This window comes from Lacerta agilis, chromosome 3 (assembly GCF_009819535.1).
Source record: "Lacerta agilis isolate rLacAgi1 chromosome 3, rLacAgi1.pri, whole genome shotgun sequence".
NCBI lineage: Eukaryota > Metazoa > Chordata > Lepidosauria > Squamata > Lacertidae > Lacerta > Lacerta agilis.
Window position 1 is genome coordinate 47,672,883 of NC_046314.1, and position 21,142 is coordinate 47,694,024.

General features: G+C 40.9%; 1 protein-coding gene across 4 annotated transcripts in view; it reads left to right on the forward strand.

The window, feature by feature from the left end:
* SOBP (sine oculis binding protein homolog) overlaps positions 1–21,142 on the forward strand; it is a 138,757-nt gene that overhangs the window by 3,307 nt on the left and 114,308 nt on the right. For 2 of the 4 annotated variants that reach the window (XM_033143538.1, XM_033143536.1), the window contains exons 2-3: positions 16,719–16,857; positions 19,483–19,668. In XM_033143538.1, coding sequence (XP_032999429.1) covers positions 16,719–16,857; positions 19,483–19,668 — 325 coding nt within the window. The remainder of the gene's footprint in view (positions 1–16,718; positions 16,858–19,482; positions 19,669–21,142) is intronic. The other 2 variants (XM_033143537.1, XM_033143539.1) reach the window with 2 other exon arrangements.

Below are 21,142 nucleotides of genomic sequence, written 5' to 3' on the forward strand. Positions count from 1 at the left end.
TGTAGGTACATATCTGTACTGTTCAAACAGCTTGACTGCTTCCCTTCATCTGAACTGCTTTCATCTGGACCTGTGTAAAATAAGCTCTGGTAAGTAATCACGACAGAGCAGAAAGAAAGGAATGTATATACAGCAATAGACAGCCTAAGCTGTAAAAACTGTAACCTGAGTCCCAGCAGCAGATCAGATATCAAGGCTGTAAGGTAGGGGGAAATGAAAGAGATGAAGGGGAGGGAAACAGGAGAGAGAGGGTTGGGGAATGGAAAAGTCAGCTTGGAAAATGAAGGACTAGTAGGAGGGCCCCCTCAGGGAAATTTGGCTCAGGGATTAGGGAATTTTATCATGGTGTACAGTGACCTACTCAAGTTTCAGCCCATGTTGGATTGAATTGCTTCCATTTGCTAGGAGTAAGAAAAAGGGCTGGCGTGTATGTGATTCCCTCTCCCCACCCTCCTTCCAGTAATAAAAAGCCACTGGGCACAAGTGTCTATTTTAAGTCCAGCAAATACAAGGCACTATGAATGAGTAATAAAATTACCTCATCATACAGATTTTCTTGAAGATTGGCTGTTTGATAGAGCCTCATAATTTGCTCAGTAGTGATGGAGGGAAACTCAGGCACTAGCTTTTCCTGTGTCATATCAGCAATATCACTTGCTGCTCAGTTTTAATATAACTGGAAACTGGTGTTTGCTGTTTCATTGTGGTAGATATTACCTAGCATTACCTAGCATTTTGGTTATCTGTAGCCCAATGTAGGTGACAGTTGTAGAAAATGTCAACAACATTGTGTGCAAAAAGTGCATGGCTGCATAGTTTGCCTATGTTGAATTTCAGTAAAATTCAGTGATTTTTTCAGACAGAAATGTTTTGTTTCACTCTGACCTGCAGTGTATTTCCAGTGTCTTAATTTCCCCCCAATTCTTCCTTTCTCTTTGCCTTCCTTTCCTGCTGTGGATAAAAAATGCCCTTAGAATTGTAGTGTTGTCTCGTAGTGATCTGAATTCTGCACAAGGTTTAGCATTTACCATATCAAGAATATAATACGTTTGAGATGACGTTAGTATTTGCACATATATTTCATCTAATATAAGAAATTCAGAAATCCACATCCCTTTTACTCAAGAGAAATCTTATTCATGTCAGAAAGGTGGTTCCATATAAATAGTTTAAGGTAACACACAAGTTTAATGCCAGATAATGATGCAACTGTCAAGATTGCAAGAAAAGTGCTTTGAACCATATGTAATTAATGTACATTTGAATGAATTAATGTGATTGCACCTATCAGATCGTACTGGAAATTTTTCTAAACAAACTAGACTGAGTTAATCTACACATTTACTTTCTTTGTCTATTGTGAGGATCGTGATTAATCTGTTTTATAATTTCACAGGGCTGTCTCTGTGAGCCTGTGGTGTTTACCTTGTAGATTCTCAATAAGTAATTTGTAACTAAAATAGGCTTTACTCCTGATGTCTCCATCTGTTATTATTTATTGGTAAACTCTGTTAAAGATTCTTACATTTTTAAATTTCTGCTGGAGGTGATTGAAATATGTAGCACAATATAAAAATCAGAAAAAAGAAGGTTCTGACAACAAAAGAGAGTGGGAGACATTTAAAATTATCCTTGAGAAATGAATCCCCCGATTAACAAAGACATATAGTCAAGGAATCTCATGAAAGATATTATGAAGATACTATTCAAAGATTTCATGAAAGTAAGGGGTCACTATAAAGCCTGGATGACTTATACATTCCCCCTCAGTGTAGGTAGCTGGGTAGGTATTTTTTTTTTTTAGAAAATTCCAATAACCCTGGGAAGTGGAACTGTTCATATAGGCTAGTGTGTGTTCATTGACATTATTGGCCTCCACTCCTGAAACCCAACAGAAATAAAGAGAATGATGAGTCTCTCTCTCTCTCTCTCTCTCTCTCTCTCTCTCTCTCTCTCTCTCTCTCTCTAAATTTATTAGCTTCAGAGAGATGTTTACTGTAACTTTGTGCTTTAGTACTTAACTTCACTCATGCAAGGAAGTAAAAAGAGAGAGAAAGAATTCACTCTGCTTCTTTCAAAGTCTGAAATAGGCATTCAGTAACATAACCTAGAAGAAAATGATTCTGACAGACTTGTTGTCTTTTGTGTTTCCTGTCTGCAAATGCCAGGTCTCACCCCTTGTATCCTAGTAGAGAAAACGTATAAAAATTTGGAGAAGCACATATCAGTGAGATCCATATCTTTTAAGAAATGGAAGGAATCTATTATCAGTTGTGCTACATCAAGCCCTATGTTCTCTGCATGATGATATCACAGTAAAATATAGTCAGTATAAGTACTGTGTAAATGAAAACAATTGCTACTGCATTTTTAAGCCTTTAGTCTCTTAAGGGAAAGATATATAATCATATATCCACAAGTCTCCTCCTCTGTGTCATGTATGATAAAAATGCATATTTCCATACAGGATAACATGATAGTCTTTTCCACCAGCCAGATGTGATATGTGTGTGTACTGCAGAATCCAAAATATGAAAGCGATGCATATTAAAAATATTGCAAAATGGTGGTCTGGGCTCCTTCTGGTGTAAATGAGCAAAAAGCAAAATAATAAAATAAAAATTTAGCTGAACAGAAGGTTCTGTAGAATGTTGAAGGTTTTGAAGTAGGTTTCTTTGGCAAAGATAATTCTCTCCCAACTTGACAGCACACAAGCAATCACCTGCTTTGTCATTTTAGGTATTCCTGGCAACCTAGTTTTAACATTTCCTTGGCTTTAGCTGTTTGATTATATATGAGCCTTTAGAATCACAATTCAGAAAGTTATCAGTGTCAAATCAGAAATAGTAAAAAATATAGTGCTTTCTGGTTGTCACAACATCAAGAAATATAAGAATGACTAGTGATTTCCCCATTTTCTGTTATTTTTATTGATGGCAGACATAACTATCATTTGGACTTCCTACATCTTTGCAATCCCTCTGCAGTCTAGGCACAATAACTCTTGGCTGCCAATTCTTGATTGCATAGTATTGTGAAATGCAGTCTTCCTCTCCATCTCCTCTTCCTTCATGCATTCCCATTCAACCTTTCTTCATCCATTGTCTCCTTTTTAGTGCTCAAATCTATCCTGTCCTTAAAAATAAGTTTTAACCTTTCTTGACACTGCATCTTCCACCACATACCATCCTCCTTTCCTTTCCCCCTTCATTTCTTTTTGAGTGTGTGGCGTGTATTTCTTTCTTTCCCCTCTTTATCCCTTCTTTTCCAACCTTTATACTCAACTGGAATCGTCCTATCTAGCATTTCCAATGAATTTCTCTTTGTTTATTTTGAGTGCTCGTATGTGTCAGTGTGCCTGCATTCTTTGATGTTTGATCTCCAGTATTATACTTCTTGACACACAGCACGTTTCTATTCTTGGTACTCAGAACTGAGACTTGTCCTGGTGGCTCTTTCCAACCACTGATGCTCTGTTTTCTTTGGTGGCTGTTTCTTATCATATAAGCCCCATACTGCATTACTGGGCCAAGAGGGAGGAGCCCATCCTGCAGCTGGGAAAGAGCTGCCTGCAATGCTGGCATGGAGAAGAGACACAGCAAGGACAGACCACATTGCTTGAGGCTTTTCACCTAGCTGCTTGCAACATGGGAAGGGGCAGTGATGCAATGGTTCCCACACAGCCAGCGTCACATAAGAAGAGTTTGCTCTCTCATTTTTCCACTTGGTCTTCTGTTGTGCATCTACTGCCTTTCTTTGTCTTCTCCTTCTTCCCCTCTTCTTCCCATCTTTCTCCCATTCCATGCTGTCCCCTATAAGCTGAGGAACTTCCTCTTCTATTTGTCAAGTTATTTCCCTCCTTCAGAAATCCTGTTTCTCTCACTACCTTAGCCTTAACTGGATTTCCTTTGCTGCCTTACTTTCAGAATACTTTTGAACTGCACCCCCCCATAATCTATTGATGATTTTAAAATTATGTGGTGGACAATTTTTTAAATCACATCTATAGCCCGTACAGGACACAGGTAGTGTAAAGTAAATGCTTCACCAGGGATGGAGAATCTGTACTTGCGTGTCGAGACCCCAAAGCCGCCCTCCCGGGAATGAAATAAAGACACCAGGACACAGAATATAAGGTTAATGATGTTGGGAAAAAATTTGGCCACAACTTTATTGATTACAGCCTGTGAGCGGTATTGGCTTAGGCATTGAGTGGACCTGACTATATCTGACTCCTGCCCGCAGAGCAGGAAGTCCAGTAAGGGTAAACCACTGATAAGGGGAGCCCCGTCGATTCAGACCAACTCGAGATCCCCTTGGGTTCCAATGGGGTCGTGGCATGGCCCTAGCCCCGCCCCGGGCTTCGGACAAGAACCCACACCCCCCGGATTCCTTTAACGGACTACCCTTAAGCTTGGAGGGGCAGGCGATGGCCAGGCCTCCCCTCCCCCAACATTAGGTCACTCAATGCCTAACCGCCACCTTACAAAGTTGTGACGATTGCTAAGTGGTAGGCGAAAACCAAATGGCCCAGCCAATCTGCCAAGTGGAAAAATTCCTACCAGGCCCCCGACAAGGGCAGGCGACCAACCGAAGTCCAAAGCAAGGCCATAGGGAGAAACCTGCCTACAGGGAAGGGAGGGAGGGTGGGAGATCCGAGGAAGCGAGCCGAAAGGGAGTCTCTCGGCTCGCGCCTCTCCTTTTGAAAGGGAGCCCCCGGCCACGCCCCCAGCCGGCTGATTGGCCGGATGCCTGCTGACGTGGCCGGGGACTCCCTAAGCGGCGAGGGACAAAGTCCCCCGCCCACAGGAAGTGGGGAGAGCGGCTCCGCGGTCCACCGCAACTCCTCCCCACCCGGAAGTGGAGCGGAACTCTCTAGATCAGGGCCAGCACAGGATGCTTTGCTGTGTGAGGCAAAACAGTAAATGGCACCTCTACTGCCTTCACTTCTTCCTCCTCCTCCACTGCCTTAAGCACCTGAAGGCAGCCTGGAGAAGCCCTGGCATGCTGAGGGTGGCGGGAAAGAAAAAGGGGGACTAGAGAGCAGAAGGCAGCAAGGGGCAACAAGCACAGGGGGTGGCAAGTGTCATACATCTCAGGGGCCTGGATCTGCCATCCCTGCCAGCTCTCCCCAGCCTGCCACCTGAGGCAACTGTCTCACCAAGCATCATGGGTCAGCTGTCTTTGTTCCAGATACTATTGGATGTCAACCCTCATCAGCCCCAGCCAGCATAGAATCATAGAATTGTAGAGTTGGAAGGGACCACAAGAGTCATCTAGTCCAACCCCCTGCAATGCAGGCAGGCAACTTCAGGGGTGATGGGAGCTGTACAGTGTCTAGAGGGGCACAGGTTCCCTGTTCCTGAACAAAACACTAGTTGTAGAAGCAGCAGTAGTAGTTCAGTATTCTACCCTTAAAAATGGGAACTGCTAGCTTGATCTCTTTAGGACTGCAGCGCACGTTCACAAGAGGTCAGAACCCTATTTAATGGGCAATAATGGACATAGGATTGTTCAAAGGCTATTAAAAAACAACAACAATATTTATTGATTTCCAGGCATGCATCCAAACATCTGTACTTCAACATGGAGAAGTACAAATTACACGAAAAGGAAAAATAGTATTTCAAATACCCAGAAGAAATAAGTGTACAGCACATAATATCTACACTTTGATAACTGAGGGTTGGAATCACAGCTACTTATTCTGCAGAAAATATGGGTATTGCTATTAATGTAGAAGAGAGGCAAAACAATGCTGGAAAAGGGGCTATAACATATTTATAATGTACAGTGGTACCTCTGGTTAAGTACTTAATTTGTTCCGGAGGTCCGTTCTTAACCTGAAACTGTTCTTAACCTGAAGATCACTTTAGCTAATGGGGCCTCCTGCTGCCGCCGCGCTGCCAGAGCACGATTTCTGTTCTTATCCTGAAGCAAAGTTCTTTTCCTGAAGTGTTATTTCTGGGTTAGCGGAGTTTGTAACCTGAAGCATATGTAAACTGAAGCATACGTAACCCGAGGTACCACTGTATTTTGTAAATTGCAATTTTCCTATAATGTTGGGTCAACTTCACCAATGCAAGGTACCATACATTATAATACCAATTAGACTATCACCTGCTTCAGACTCCCCAGTGCTTTGCTACTGTAGCCATTAGCAGATACCCCACCAGAGCTATCATGGAATCTTAGAATCTTAGTGTTGAAAGGGACTCCAATGGTCATCTATTGCAACCCTCTGCAATGCAGGAATCTCAGCTAAAGCATCCATAATAGATGGCTATCCAACCTATGTTTAAAAACCTCCGAGGAAGGAGAGTCCAGCACCTCTCATGGGAGTCTGTTCCACTGCTTACCAGCTCCCCTTATTCATCCATTCTGCCAGCCAAAGACACAATGCATTGTGGTTCATTAGGCAAAAGATGGACCCTAAGGGACATCTAGTCCAACCCACTGCAATGCAGGAAGCTCAGCATGCGATCCTCCATCCAATTGGAAACCATACTGGACTCTGCTTAGCTTTGCGAATTTCGCTAGCAGTTTCATTATTGCTGCACCACTAGGACTATACCATTAAATTGCATTTCTCCCATGTTGGTAGAAAGACTGCAGTACTATAAACAATTGGTAATTTTTTTGCTACTCCAAAACATGCTGCTTGAGCATGTAAGCCTAATGGTAGAGCCAATCTTCCTCCTTCCCTCTTCTTGTTTTAGCACCTCTGTTTTCTCTCTCTCTCATTTTCCTCAGGCAGAATGGCATATCTTATCTTTCTTTCCATAACATCTTAGTACAGTATGCTTAATCATAGCAATAATGGTAACATTTTGAATGCATGTCAAAAAAGGAAGAGTGTGTTGGAAGGAAACCGAATTGATATTGATTTATATATATTAGTAGTAACACAACATTTTAATATGTAACTATTTTTGTAATATTTTGTTTAATTTGTCTGCTGTTGGTTCTTTTTTGTAGTCCTAAAAGAGGCAATAATTGATATGCTACTCTATACTATTCAGTTAGGGTTTCCATATGTATGGAATTTCCTGGACATATCTGGAATACTGTTGTCTCTAGCAGTGTCTGGATGAAAATCAGCAAAACTGTCTGGGAAAATTCGGATGTATGGCAGCCCATGTTCCATTTTTGCTGATTTTCCATAAAAAAGCTCAAAAATTGTAATTTTCCAACAACTTTCCTGTCCGGATTTTCACTGTTTGAAACATGGCTACCCTATACTATTCCTGCCAGTGCCACTTATTTCTCAGCCACCATGGACAGCATATCATCACACCAATTTTGTATGTTGTATCAGAAACTGTTAATTAATTTCATATACCGTATATGCTTATGGAGTCTGAACTGGAGGTGACAGACCAGGAACAAGACCATGGTGTCACAGTTGAAGCCCCTCCTGGTCCTGGGAGACAGCAGTGTGGGAGAAAGTGGGGAGTCTATTGACCTGTCTGTTGGCTGAACAGCCTCTTCTTCTTCTGTCACATCTGGTGTACCTTTCTCTGACTCGTCCCCCTTTCCTGGCTCCTGCCTTAAAGGCATTGTCAAACCCATATATCACTGGTCCCCTCTCCTGGGTTACTATCTTGGTCCCCTGACTCCACCCCACACTCTTAGGAGTACTGCCAGTCCCTGACACAAGCTCTTCTTCTTATGCTCTTAGATATTGTGTTAAAATATTTTTTTTCAATGTACTTTCTATATCCACACATCCAAGCTTTAATTAAATTTGTATTAATTCTATTACTTCTTCCATATTGTGGTCCTGGCAGTATCCAGTAAGCATAATTCATTGCACATTGCTTTACCACAGTGGTGTCCCAATGATATAATATGATTTCTATATACAATTATATTTAATCCCAAGCTTCCTCCAAGAATGGCAGGATGTTTTGTGTGTGTTTGGGGGGGTATCATGTTGGCTGCATTTGCACATTATGCTAAACCATTGCTTGTTTTAAATATGGTTTGTTCCTTTCACAGAGGGGCAAAAAGAAAGCTTTTTGTCCACTGGTTTCTAGCTGCTCTTGCCTCATGCATCTGTAGGCTGGTAAGTGTTTAAGCAACCCATGTCTGTTGGGTTCGGATGCAGTGCTAACCCTTCGTTAAAATAGGTCATAATTTGTAAGCCAAAAAGCTATGACTTCACATTGTTGTTTGTTACCATGCAACAATCCATGATTAATCTGCTGGGCTAAGGCCGGATGTTCAAACAAACCAAACTTTGGCTTATAAAATCATGACTTAGTGCTATATGTGAACAAGGCTGTTGCATCATCACAGCTATTCTGTGTGGCAGCTTTGGCTGAGGGATCGTGGTTGCATTCAGAAGTAATGCTAAGACAGGTCCAAGAAGACTTAGTAAGCACTGGGTTCATGCATTCTCCTGTCCTCCTCTGGTGGAGCTACATGGAGATCAGAAGTAAGTGTCATAAACTATGGTTTGAAGCTAGCTTGTTTCAACTAACCACAGTTAAGATTAACCACAGTTTAGGGTTCAGACTAAACACACTAAACTACAATTAAACTCAATCAGAATCAGAAGCTTCTAATATCCTGCTATCTTGGTTGAGCCAGGCTTTTCACCTGGATTTTCTACATACAGTATACTACAGTCAGATGGAAGAGCTTTCCAGGGAATATACCTTTGTTACTAATTTTCCATGGAGACTCTGGGCACATTTACTCAGGCTAACACTAATGATGTGGGGTCATCACATCTTCTCAGGACATGAACAGCAGAAATTTGTTCCTGAGGAACATGCAGTGGTTCTGTCATCTGTTGTGAACAGTCTGTGAAATGTGGTTGTGTGAGGCAGTTTTAGGGTAGTGCGACTGGTGTAGTTGCCTTGGGCCCTGCAGGGGAACTAAAACAATGCTATAGAACAGAGCACAAGAGGCGGGGGGGGGGCACTGAGTTTTAGTGTTGCACAGGACGCTGCTAAAATTTAAGAGCCCAAAGTCCACCACGGGTGTGACTGCCATAGCCTCTATGGCAATGACTATGACACCATCAGTGATGAATGGCATAACTTCCTTTTATACTTAGCATCAACATTTCCTTCTGTAAATAAAAGTTTAGCCATAAGTAATAGTCATGTAGATTTTCTTATTTGTTTCTTATTTCATTGGTTGAATGCAGACAATTTATTTATCATATGGCAAATGTAAGCAAGTCTGTCCACTTTTTAATTGTACTGTATACTAATATAAAGCAGTACAGGTGACCATGGCTGGTTTTGGACTATTCTGTAGCGGTTGTTGCTCCATTTCTGATCGCTGACAAGTCTGTTGCTATGGAGTGAAGGCTCTACCTGTTCCTCTATGCATTTCTGCAGTGTTTTATCACTGTTTCCTAGTTCTTTGTTTAGGGAAATTTATGGTTAATCTGTTCTAATCTCTGCTTTCTTTAAAAAAAATCATAAGGAGATTGTGTTGCTTTTAAATCTGTGATGTCCTTTACTGAATTTTAAGAGCAAAATGAACATCATTTTAGTTTTTCTTATTAACCTTTATTTGTTTTCATTGTGGTATAGGCAACTCCCAATTTATGTGGGGGTTATGTTCCAAGGCACTGCATGTTTAAGTGAAACTGCATACAGTATATTTGAAACACCACTGAAAAAGCCTGCAAACACCCTGTTCCACCCGCACCCCATCCTTTTTTATGATGTTTTCGGGTCACTTCTGGGTGCGGAGCAATGCATGTGTGTGTGGTTGTGCACAAATCGGATGTGCCTAAAATGGTCACTGCCTGTATGTACATGTGAGCAAACCACAATTGCAACAAAAAGATCTAAGCGAACTCCCCCCCCCCAATAATGTTCACAAAGAGTAGAGTAACTTCAGATACATGACTGTAAAGTTTTTCATTTAAAAGATGCTCCTCAGCAAAACCTCAATGAACAGAATGACTATCATTTAAATCAGGGCTGGGGGACCTTAGTTCTGGGTGCCAAACGCGACCCTCCAGGCCTCTGTATCCAGCCTTTGGGATTATCCCCTGGCCATGCCCCTTCTTCCCAGGACACCCCCCCAACAGTCCTGCCCCACTCCTTCCTTGAGTAATTTGGTGCGGCTAGAATGTGTCCTTGGACTGTGATAATTTCCCTTGCTTGCCTGGATGGAGAAATGGGGATTGGTGTTTATAAACTTCTGGTCTTTGCATGGGTGGAATCCATAGCTGTCAACTTTCCCCCCTTTTTAAGGGAAATTCCCTTATTCTGAATAGGATTAAGAAAAGGGAGAAGTTGACAGCTATGGTGGAATCTAGCCTATAGTACATAGGTAAAAATCACGTCTACTGCCACCCCAGTTTTCCTGTAGCCCCACCCATTTCCCCCTTTGGCCATACCCACTACTGCCGCACAGCCCCTGGAAGACTGTGCATGCAGGGTGTGACCCTCAGATTGAAAAAGGTACTCCACTTCTGATTAAAATCTTTCAGAATACATAACCACACTTGGAAAAGAAATATGAATTTAACCATGAAGATATACATACCACCGCTGTGTGTATACAAGCGACCACATGGTGGAAAACCTTATCATGTGATTAGCACTGTATTCACTGATTAGCACAATTTAAATTTTGAAGTTGTACAAGGACATTGAAAGAGACACTCGGGAAAGTTTGCACATCACAGAAGAGTGGTGAGAGGGCTGTTAATTGTTTAAGCAAAAGGCTTATTTAGCTTGCTGCTAAAAGTGTTGCTGATGGTAGATTACAATTGGTATTTATTTTATACATCTGCTTTATGTAGTTATGTGTAAACTTTGTCTTTCAACAACTTCAGCCTTGGCCATACAATGTTCCTAAATATAGGCTACATTTAACGTTAAGAATCTGAATGGTGTCAGTAATGTCAATGAAGCCACTCATGAGCTAAGATTTGGCATGCACTTAAAGCTCCAAATCCTGCCCACCTAGCAGTTCAAAAGCACGTCAAAAGTGCAAGTAGATAAATAGGTACCGCTTCGGTGGGAAGGTAAACGGCGTTTCCGTGTGCTGCTCTGGTTTGCCAGAAGTGGCTTAGTCATGCTGGCCACATGACCCGGAAGCTGTACGCCGGCTCCCTCGGCCAGTAACGCGAGATGAGCGCCGCAACCCCAGAGTCATCCGCGATTGGACCTAATGGTCAGGGGTCCCTTTACCTTCACCTTTTAAAGCTCCAAAACTGGAATCCTGCAGCAGGAAAGTGTCTTTAGGCCAATGTATGATTGTAGTAAGCTGAGTTGGATTGTTGCAATGCACTCCTTTGTGCTTCACCTGGAGCTGCAATAGGGCAGAATGCTGCAGCATGGTTGCTGCCAGGAGTGACGCTGTCAGCATGTATGTAACACCTTTGCTCAGAGATTTGCAGTGGTTGCCAATTTACTACCAGGACAAGTTCAAGGTGTTACTATTAGCATATAAAAGAGCTCGGGACCAGTTTACTTGTGGGGTTGCCTTAGTCCATAAATGTCCACTCCTCAACCACTTTGATCTATGGAACCAATACTGTTACAGGTGCCACTTAGATTTCTTACAAGAGCAGAGATATTACCTTTTTGTTTAGCAACCCTATTGACATCAGGCAGACAGACACCTTTGTTTTACTCTTTCTGGTGCCTGCATAAAATATTTTTGCTTAGACAAACTTATCCAGACATGTAGAAATTACATGTTGTTTTTGTTTTTAAGCTACTGTTGATTGTTATCATCCTTTGAATATTTTTAATACACATATTAACTGTTTTTTAATCAGTAACTTTCAAAGTTTTATTCTGTGTTGTTGCAAACTGCTTAGAAGGCCATTTTAAACAAGCAAGCAGTATATACATTTTGTTTAATAAATAAAATTAAATGTTAATACTGTACTTGTTTTAAGAACCAGCTTTATTAAGTGTGGTCCTCCTCCCTTTCTTGAGGGTTCAGAATAGATTACACCATAGGAAGATTAATTTCTTATAATATCCCAAGGCTTTAGGCTGAACCATAAATAGTAATTTACTCTGTACCCTTATAGCATGTTATTCCTGCTGAAATCCTGGGATTGATATTGTTTTCTTAATGAAGGAGGTCAGTTAAGGACATATGCTTTATTAACTGTAGAACCTCTGGAGAAAACAGTGCTTAAAGTTTTTGGACATGAATGGGCCTTTTCTTGAGCTATGTCCTCTGTCTTTTTGCTGAGTCAGTACAGAGCTAGCTTCAAAACAGGCCTACAGGAAGTTAATCACACCAGATAAATATGGAGGGTGAACACAGTGTAACTATCTTACAGCCTATGTTTATTTCAACGAAACAATGAATAAAATTTATGTTGAAGAGCTGCCCTGCCTAATGGTCTATATGCTAAAGGTTATTACAGTTCTATTAACTTTCTGGGTGCCTAGTGATTTTTGCATCACTCCTTGTAATAGTGAAGTTATCGGCTGAGTACCAGTATGGCTGCAGCTGAAGTGGGGCTACTGAGAAACAAGGAGAAGGTATGGTTGGGGAAACCCCAGGGTTTGTAGAAGTGCGAACAATACTTTGCTGTGTGGTGTCTACGTGTGAGTGGCATTCAATGCTGTTCTTTAACTAATGGAAGGAAGCCATCAATGGAATGAAGAAGGAAATACATTTTAGGCTCCATCTCCCCACAGGCCCCTAAATATGCTTAGAAGGTTGAGAAACCTTATGGAGCAGATTTAGGGGGGCATTGTGGGGCACACAATTGTCATCATCCAGGCCCATGGGGGGGCAGCAGGGTATACTTGCCCCAGGCGTGGCCCCCGTTGGGTACCAGCTGTTTTTTTTTTGTTTGAGTTTGTAATTTTATTTTAACAAGACTTTTGCCCTGGGCCTCAGAGAAGCTACACAGGCCTGCCTGCCTCTGCTGTTCCACTGACAGATTCCTCCCATCTATGGACAAGCAGCATTGGGTACAAAAGTGGCTATACTGGAAAATTTATAAAGTACTCAATCCATTGCCAACAGATGTTTAAGTCCTGTTAGGTTAAACAAATCAATTTCAGTTTTATCCTAATGAATTGCTAGTTGTTCATGTGGTATCATTGCTTTTTTCCTGTGAAAATCTTGGCATTGCTTACACATTCTACAATTCCTCACAAATAGATCTGCTAATCTGTGACCAGAATACAATTACTTTAGCTCTCTTGTGATATGTGGTCATTCTTACACGTCCATGCACATGGTATAGTATTTTCTTCCTTGTGACCGTGGGGACCACAGTTTGTGTAGCTTTTACAAATACTACTGAGATGTCCAATAGGTAAATATTGCAATATGCGTATGCTTTCACGACTGATTTCTTGGAACACATACTTATTGCTTTAAATATATATTTAGAATAACGTAGAAAGTACTGTAAGCCCCTATTTATTTCTTGTATAACTGAGAGTAGCATTTAATCTTTGATGATCTCAGTTCTATCTATGATATAAATTTGGGGAAATGGGGCGATAAGCCTTTATTTGGTTTATATGAATGTTTGATATTTGTTCTGATTTATCAGATTGAGCATTTATAGGTGGAACAAGTTCTATAGAAAGTGATTGAAATGCAACCTTATGTAAGCTTGTGCAATCAGACTTCCTCTTCTTCTTCTCTACCCTACAGCCCCTTGTCATCCTACTCATCCAGAGTGCATTTTGATGGGCTGCAGTTTCATCATTGAAGCTGTGATAATAAAGAAAATCATAAACTTAGTGGCCAGGGCCAGCATTCCCTTCTCAGTTACTGAGCCTGATCGGCTTGCCAATCAGAAGGTTGGCGGTTTGAATCCCCGTGACGCGATGAGCTCCCATTGCTCTGTCCCAGCTTCTGCCAACCTAGCAATTTGAAAGCACACCAGTGCAAGTTGATAAATAGGTACCGCTGTGGTGGGAAGGTAAACGGTGTTCCGTTGCGCCAGAACCAGACTGCAGACAAAAACTGGCTCCCTTGGCCTGAACAGTGAGATGAGTGTTGTATCCCATAGTCACCTTTGACTGGACTTAACCGTCCAGGAGTCCGTTACTTTACCTTATATTATTTCTTTAACTGGGAAATTGGCATCTAATCCGTGCCATGCTTCTTCAATAATAATTTGTAATGCCTTTTGAGGCATTTATGGAAAGTATGATTTCTCTTAATGAATCAAAATACTGCAGTGTTGGGTGTGTTACCAGGGTCTGCTTTAAGTCATCTATGCTCTGGCCTCCATGCCCATGCAGAAAAGGTATATCATAGAGGTGCTGTATGAGCTGGAAAGTTAGATACGAATTTGCTGGCATAATTCAACACAGCTAGAAGTTCTTAAACCACTTTTTATCTTTTAGTCTTGGTATATTCACAATGGATTGATTCATCTGGTAAGATACAATCACATGTTAGTCATCTACCTAAATATTTTATTGGTGCTATTTAGAATCATAGAATTGTAACATTGTAAGGGACCCTGAGGATCATTTAGTCCATACCCCTGCAATGCAAGAATATGTAATTGTCCCATACAGAGATCTAACCTGCAACTTTGGTGCTATCAGCACCATGCTCTAACCAATTTAGCTATAGATTTAGAATTGCTGTTTTGCTTTGTTTGTCTTAAAATGGTTCATTCTTGCAATTTCTAGTAAACATTTAATTCTTTTCATGCTGATTTTTGCTGGTAGTGTCCCAAATTATTATGTCATGTATGTATAATCAGTTTCAATACTTACACCTTCTAGACCCATGGTGTGCTCTAAATACTGCACATAGACCAAAGAACAATCTTAGACACCACTATTTGCCAAAGGGTATGTTACATGTACAGAACCTGGACCATTATTTTTGTCCAGTGCACTTTGCCAAAATCCAGTTGATTCATCTGGTTTGCTAAAGAACTTGCCGCTTTTCATTACTTGTATGCATTGCATTATTTATTCATTTCATTTATATCTCACCTTTCCTCTCTAAGGAGCTTAAGGTGATATCCGTGGTTCTCCCTTTTCCCCCTTTTATCCTCACAATAACCCTGTGAGGTAGGTTAGGCTGAGGGACAATGATTAGCCCAAGGTCACCAAGCGAGTTTCATGGAAGAATAAGGATTTGAACCCTGGTCTCTCAGGTCCTAGTTCAAAACTCTTAACCACTGCACCACACTGGCTCTGAAGGATAGTAAAATAGAAGTGTTCCTTCTTTGTGTTTAGCACCTCAGAAGCTAATGCACAGTCTTAGTTCTACAGCTTTCTTCTCTGAAATTGCTTGAGAGTAAACCCATTTAGTTTACTTCTATTTATTGCTTTTAACTATTTTAAATTAAATAAATATTCATTTGTTTATCCCTTCTGCTGCCAATTTTGAAACTCTTCTTTAGAGCTTGTAGTGAGTGCATAATACTCATGCCATGCGTCAGTGGTACCACATCTTCATAGTATCATATTTTGGAATTCACTGAAAGACATCCTTGACCAGTAAGTAAGTACAGGTTTCGAAAAATTTCTTCACAGAACTAAGGTCTTCACAAGTCTTTAGCTCCGTGACTGATGTTTTCTTCTGGCTACTGTGCAAGTGTCGGCATTTTCTTTTCCCTCTGTTGTATGTAACGGCCAGAGCACAGTCTCCTGAAACTGGGATTCTTCCTTCATTAAATATTTTTAAGACACCTTTGACTATTTAGTATTTACTTATAGCTCTGTATTTTTGTTCGGAGCATTAGATTTGCCTGCATTCCTGCATCTGTCATATACTTGTCATTAGTGGTTAGGTTAATGGTTCAGTCTTTTGTGTTTTGGGGCCTCTTTTGTGATTGCATTTTAAAATCATTATTTGCTTTCAAAGTATTCTTCTGCAGTCAGCACATAAACTTTCCAAGGCATATTTTGGAAAAAAAATGGTTACATCTGCTGCAGATTATACAAACACTGGCACTTTTTAATCTCATATTGTTGCTATATCTCTTTCACTGCTTATGTAATTAATTGTTTCTGTCTTTATTGGCTTTGTACTCAAAATGCTCATCTCTTCCCCATTACATTCACTGATGCTTGCTCTACTGTGCTGTGGTGCTGTTTATCGGAATGTGCATGCATTCTATGCCATTTCTGCTGCCTGTGACATGTTTGAATTGCCTTTTCCAGTGTTAGATCAATCTCTCTTAATTAATACTTACATTATTTTTGTAAAATGTACTGCATGGGAAACCTACACCCTCAAGGGGGGGGAGGGCTCTTTGGGGGGGGGAGGTACTGAGGGCCCCACCAGCAAGTGGAGAAGCCTGTATTTCATCCCCTTCTGTGTCATCCTCAGGGTAGCCAATTTGAATGGCTGTAACATAGCTGAATTGTTTCTCGGGCTCTAGTAAATCAGTCATTGTTCTTCTGCCGCTTTCTTGAGGCACTTTAAAACATTTTATGGTAGCACGGGATATTAAATGCTGTGAAAAAATATGTGCTAAAAATATCACTGGCAATCAATTCTTGTACAAAAAATGATAAATAGCTTTCTTCCCCCTCATATTTTTCCTTAAATTGCAAATTTGTGAAGGTCTGTCATAATTACATGTGTCAGTCAAAGATTTAAATGCATTACAGTCTGTGTACGTGACTTGATAAATGAACATTAGTCTAGAGGAGGTGGGACAAACCTGCTATTTCACGGTACGGTGCAAATAGATTTCGATTTATGCATTCATCTCTAAGTTCCAAATGATTATTGATTGCATAAATAAGTAGGCAATTCTTCTCTTTCAGAACTTTGCAGAAAACACCATGAATGAGCTCCTTGGCTGGTATGGTTATGATAAGGTTGAATTAAAAGATGGAGAAGATATTGAATTCAGGAACTACCCCGCAGATGGGGAGAGCCGACAGCACATTTCTGTTCTCAAAGGTAATGACATTTAATGTCCCTTTGATCAAATATGTTAGTTTTCTTGTTTATTTTCTCAGTTTTAAAGGTGACTTCACATGGCAGTGACTTCTAGCAGACAAAATCCAAATGAGTACAAAACTGAATAAAATACTAGCTGTTATGCATATAGAAATCTGCAACAGTGGTACTTCTTCCTGAAATAATTAACTGTCATGAAGGCACAATTCAAGCAGCTACCAATGGGTTGAAAAATCATGAGAAAAAGCTGTCTTGTGTTGAACATTGCTGCTGTGAAATCTAGCAGTAGGTTTTTAGAGAGGTCTTACTTGAAAACAAGAGCAATCAATTGTATTAAAAAGTTTTCTAGAAGCCTGCAGCCAAAACAACTGGCCTACCTCTCAGTGCTCCTCATTGTCTCCTTAGGGTGGCTATGTCACAATGTTGTAGTGACAGTAGGAGATTTTGCCTCAGATAGACTTTAGATCTAACAATACAATGCAACTTTGTTTTCTGGTCAAGAGTTCCAAGTCTTCCAAGCTCCCTTTGCCTGCCCACATTTATGCCTCCACCCCCCCCCCCCCAGAGTCTCTTCATTTGTGTGTACAGTAATTCTATTTTACTCTGACTTTCTCCTTGACTCCTTACTTCAACTTCAGGTGCTTCTACACTTGGGCTTTAGGTTGCTACACAGACAATGCTCTTTCATTATCAGCTGGAGGCATAGCTGTCAACTTTCCCCCCTTTTTAATGGAAATTCCCTTATTCCGAATAGGATTCCTCCCAAGAAAAGGGAAAAGTTGACAGCTATGGCTAAGAACTGTGGCTCCACATGTTGAAGTTCTTGCAATCATTTCTGCACTACAAGTGGATCATAGATGAAATAGTACTGATGGGCATAACTGCTGCATTATAAATAAGCAATAATCGCATTCCCTTTGGGGTTTCCCCTTGCAGTCTTGGATGGACCTTGAGTTGAATGGGACCATCTACAAAGCAACTTGGACTGTAGGGGGTTCTTTTTTCACAATGTCGATTTGTAGCCGAAACCAAATGTATTGGGATTAGTGCACACTCCTGCTATCAAGCAACTTGCAAGGTCACAGAAGAAGTATGAGAATAAGAAGGTAACAGACTCGCATAGCACCAGCTGAACGAATGCTGGTTGCTACTGCTTTATTGCTGTAGTCCTTGCCCATGGTCTGCATTGTACTGGGAACAGGAAAGTCCTTGTCGTGCACCTGGTGGAGGGCTACCTGGAAAGCGCTGAGGGAGGTGCAGGATCAATAATGAATAAAAAGAGAACCTACCCATGTGATGCTGACACAGAAACCTCGCACATACATTATTTAAAAGAAGGGAAGTTTACTGCCCCCTTCTCTCCCCCCTGCTATCTCTCCCCACTTCTCTTTCTCCCCAACCTTCTACTATATGCAACATATGTAGAATATGACTGTTCTACAGAAAGGACTTTATGAACTGAAAATTGAGACGATGTATGTACTCTTGTAACCAAAGAAAATCTTTAATAAAAACATTTTTTTAAAACAAAAAAGAGTAATTATTGATTACAGCAGCAGCAGATAACACTTCCCCAGCCAGATCCTCTGTAGATGGCAGTAAGTAAGTGGTAGAGAGACAGAAAAGAGGACCAGTAGGTGGCATTTTAATTCTCTTGCCTCAGGTTTTCTCCCCCATTGGTGGCACTTTCTGTTGTTTGCATTTAGAGATCAACCTGTTGGGGGCATGTATTTTAGGCCCAGATTCTCTCCCCCCTCTCCCCCCAAGTGAATGGGAGACAAATATCATCTCATCCCAGCCTCCTTGAGATGCAAAATATATCAACTATCAACAGGGAAGTATAACTAACTACATATTATAACCGATTTAAGACTGGTAGGTTGACAGATACAGAGACCACCACCTAAAAGACTATAATTGAATTCAAGGGGGTTAGATGAGGGTTTTAAAACTATGCATGTTCGCTTTAAAAATAGTTCTCTTTTATTAAAGTTGTAAAAGGATAGGTGTAAATATATGCAGAATACTATAGGAGAGTTGGGGAAGTAGACAGGAAGAGTAGCCTAGTGGCACAGATTGAGAGGACAGCTGCCAGTAAGTGACTTTGCAAACACCACAGAGACCCAGCAGGAGGGACAAAGAATTCAAAGTAGGCTTGTTTAATAAAGGGCATATATATCCTGCCGGATTCATTAGTGGTTGCAAATGCCACATGATACAACAGAAGTACAAATAAAATGTCATATTGCAATGACATGGCATGTTTCAGGGGTAGCCAGTGTGGTGCTGTTTAGATGTTGCTGGACCACAACTCCTGTCATCCCTGATAACTGGCCATGATGGCTGGAGCTAATGGGAGTTGGAGTTCAACAACACTTGGAAGGCATCATATTGGCCACCTCCCGCTTATGAAGGGCAAGGAGGAATTGGGCGCTCACATGCCCCAATATCTGAGAATAATCACTATGTATTACCGGTAGTTCGCAAATGGTTGCAGGATGCATTCTTTACAACACAAGCTTCATGGCCAAAAGGAAGGCATGCTGAGTTAGTTGGTCCCCAAGTAAGTATATCTGATTAGTAGTTTTAATATGTTATAATTTATTCTGTTGTTTTTTTTAACAGAAAATTCTTTGCCAAAAACAAAATTACCTGAAGACAGTGTTATTTCATCCTACAACATAAACGCAGGCTATCCGGGGCTTACCACAGGAAATGGACTCTCAGACTCACCAGCAGGATTGAAGGAGCATGGGAATGTACCCATTATTGTACCATTAATTCCACCACCTTTCATAAAGCCACCAGCAGGTAAATTACTTAATTTGTAATGACCTCGGGCAGAAGTTCTGTACTTGTTAGATACAGCTTCCTTATAAAATATTCTATTTACAATTATAAATGATTGATCAAGAATTGCAGAAACATGCAAACCCTTAATGGTTTCTCTCGCTAAGTGCTTTTAAAAAGTCATTGGATTAGAGCCAAACTAAATTAGTTGCACTTAGATTCCATTGATTCCCATGGGAACTAGGGCTGCAATCCTATCTCACTTACCTGGGAATAGCATCACTTATGACTTACTTATGAGTAGATATGCTTAGGATTGCAGTCTAAGTAATGACTGAATTATCCCACTGATTTTGATGGGACTTATGTGAAACCAACTTAGATGGGCAATGATTTCAACACAGTGGGATATATAGTATATTTTAGCAGCCAGCATTTTCTAAAAATGTATTTGTTCACCCTAGCCTTTTCAGAGTAGTAATGCTTGTCAAGGTAGCCCCAGCACAGAAAAGTTGCACAAACCTATGTTTTATTATGTATTTATGATTTATACTTGCACACCACTTTGCAGTTTTTAAGTATAAAGCAGTTTATAAATATTTTAAAATAAATAAGTGGTTCCAAATCCAATCCATCATATCTCCATGTAGGACTCTGAAATATCCCAGTCTGAAACTCTGGAGAACTACTGTCAGACAGTGTAGACCAGGGGTCAGCAAACTTTTTCACCCGGTCCACTGTCCCTCAGACCTTGTGGGGGGCTGGACTATATTTTGAAAAAAAATATGAACAAATTCCTATGCCCCACAAATAACCCAGAGATGCATTTTAAATAAAAGCACACATTCTACTCATGTAAAAACACCAGACAGGCCCCACAAATAACCCAGAGATGTATTTTAAATAAAAGGACACATTCTACTCATGTAAAAACACGCTGATTCCCGGACCGTCAGCGGGCCACATTTAGAAGGCGATTGGGCCATATCCAGCCCCCGGGCCTTAGTTTGGGGGCCTCTGGTGTAGACAATATTGAGCTAGATGGATCAACGATCTGTTTAGTATAATATATGTGTTCCTGTGGTCCAACAGGAATGATTTTTGAAAGCTGTACAGTTCTAGGTGTCATAGATTTCAATTACAGAGATCACGGCACAAGCTTAATTCTCTCATTGAAATCCATGCTGCATAAAAGTGATTAATTTTGGCTAGGTGGTCCTCATCTAGGAACAATAGTTCCAGACATGTAGAGAATCCTGTGCCTTTTTGAGTTATGCTACACCTAAGTCCTACAAGCTGCAGCTCCTCTAGTCACCTCTCCATCAGGTTTGGAAAAAACCCCAAACAATTTACGCTGAAAGTTGATGCACATAATTAATGGTTGTATGGCTAGCTGTGGTGGATTTCTAAAGCCTCAATTGCAGCCTAATATGGCAGACAGGTTGTATGAAGGCTTTGCTTGGGATACCTCTTCAGATCTGAGCAATAGCAACCA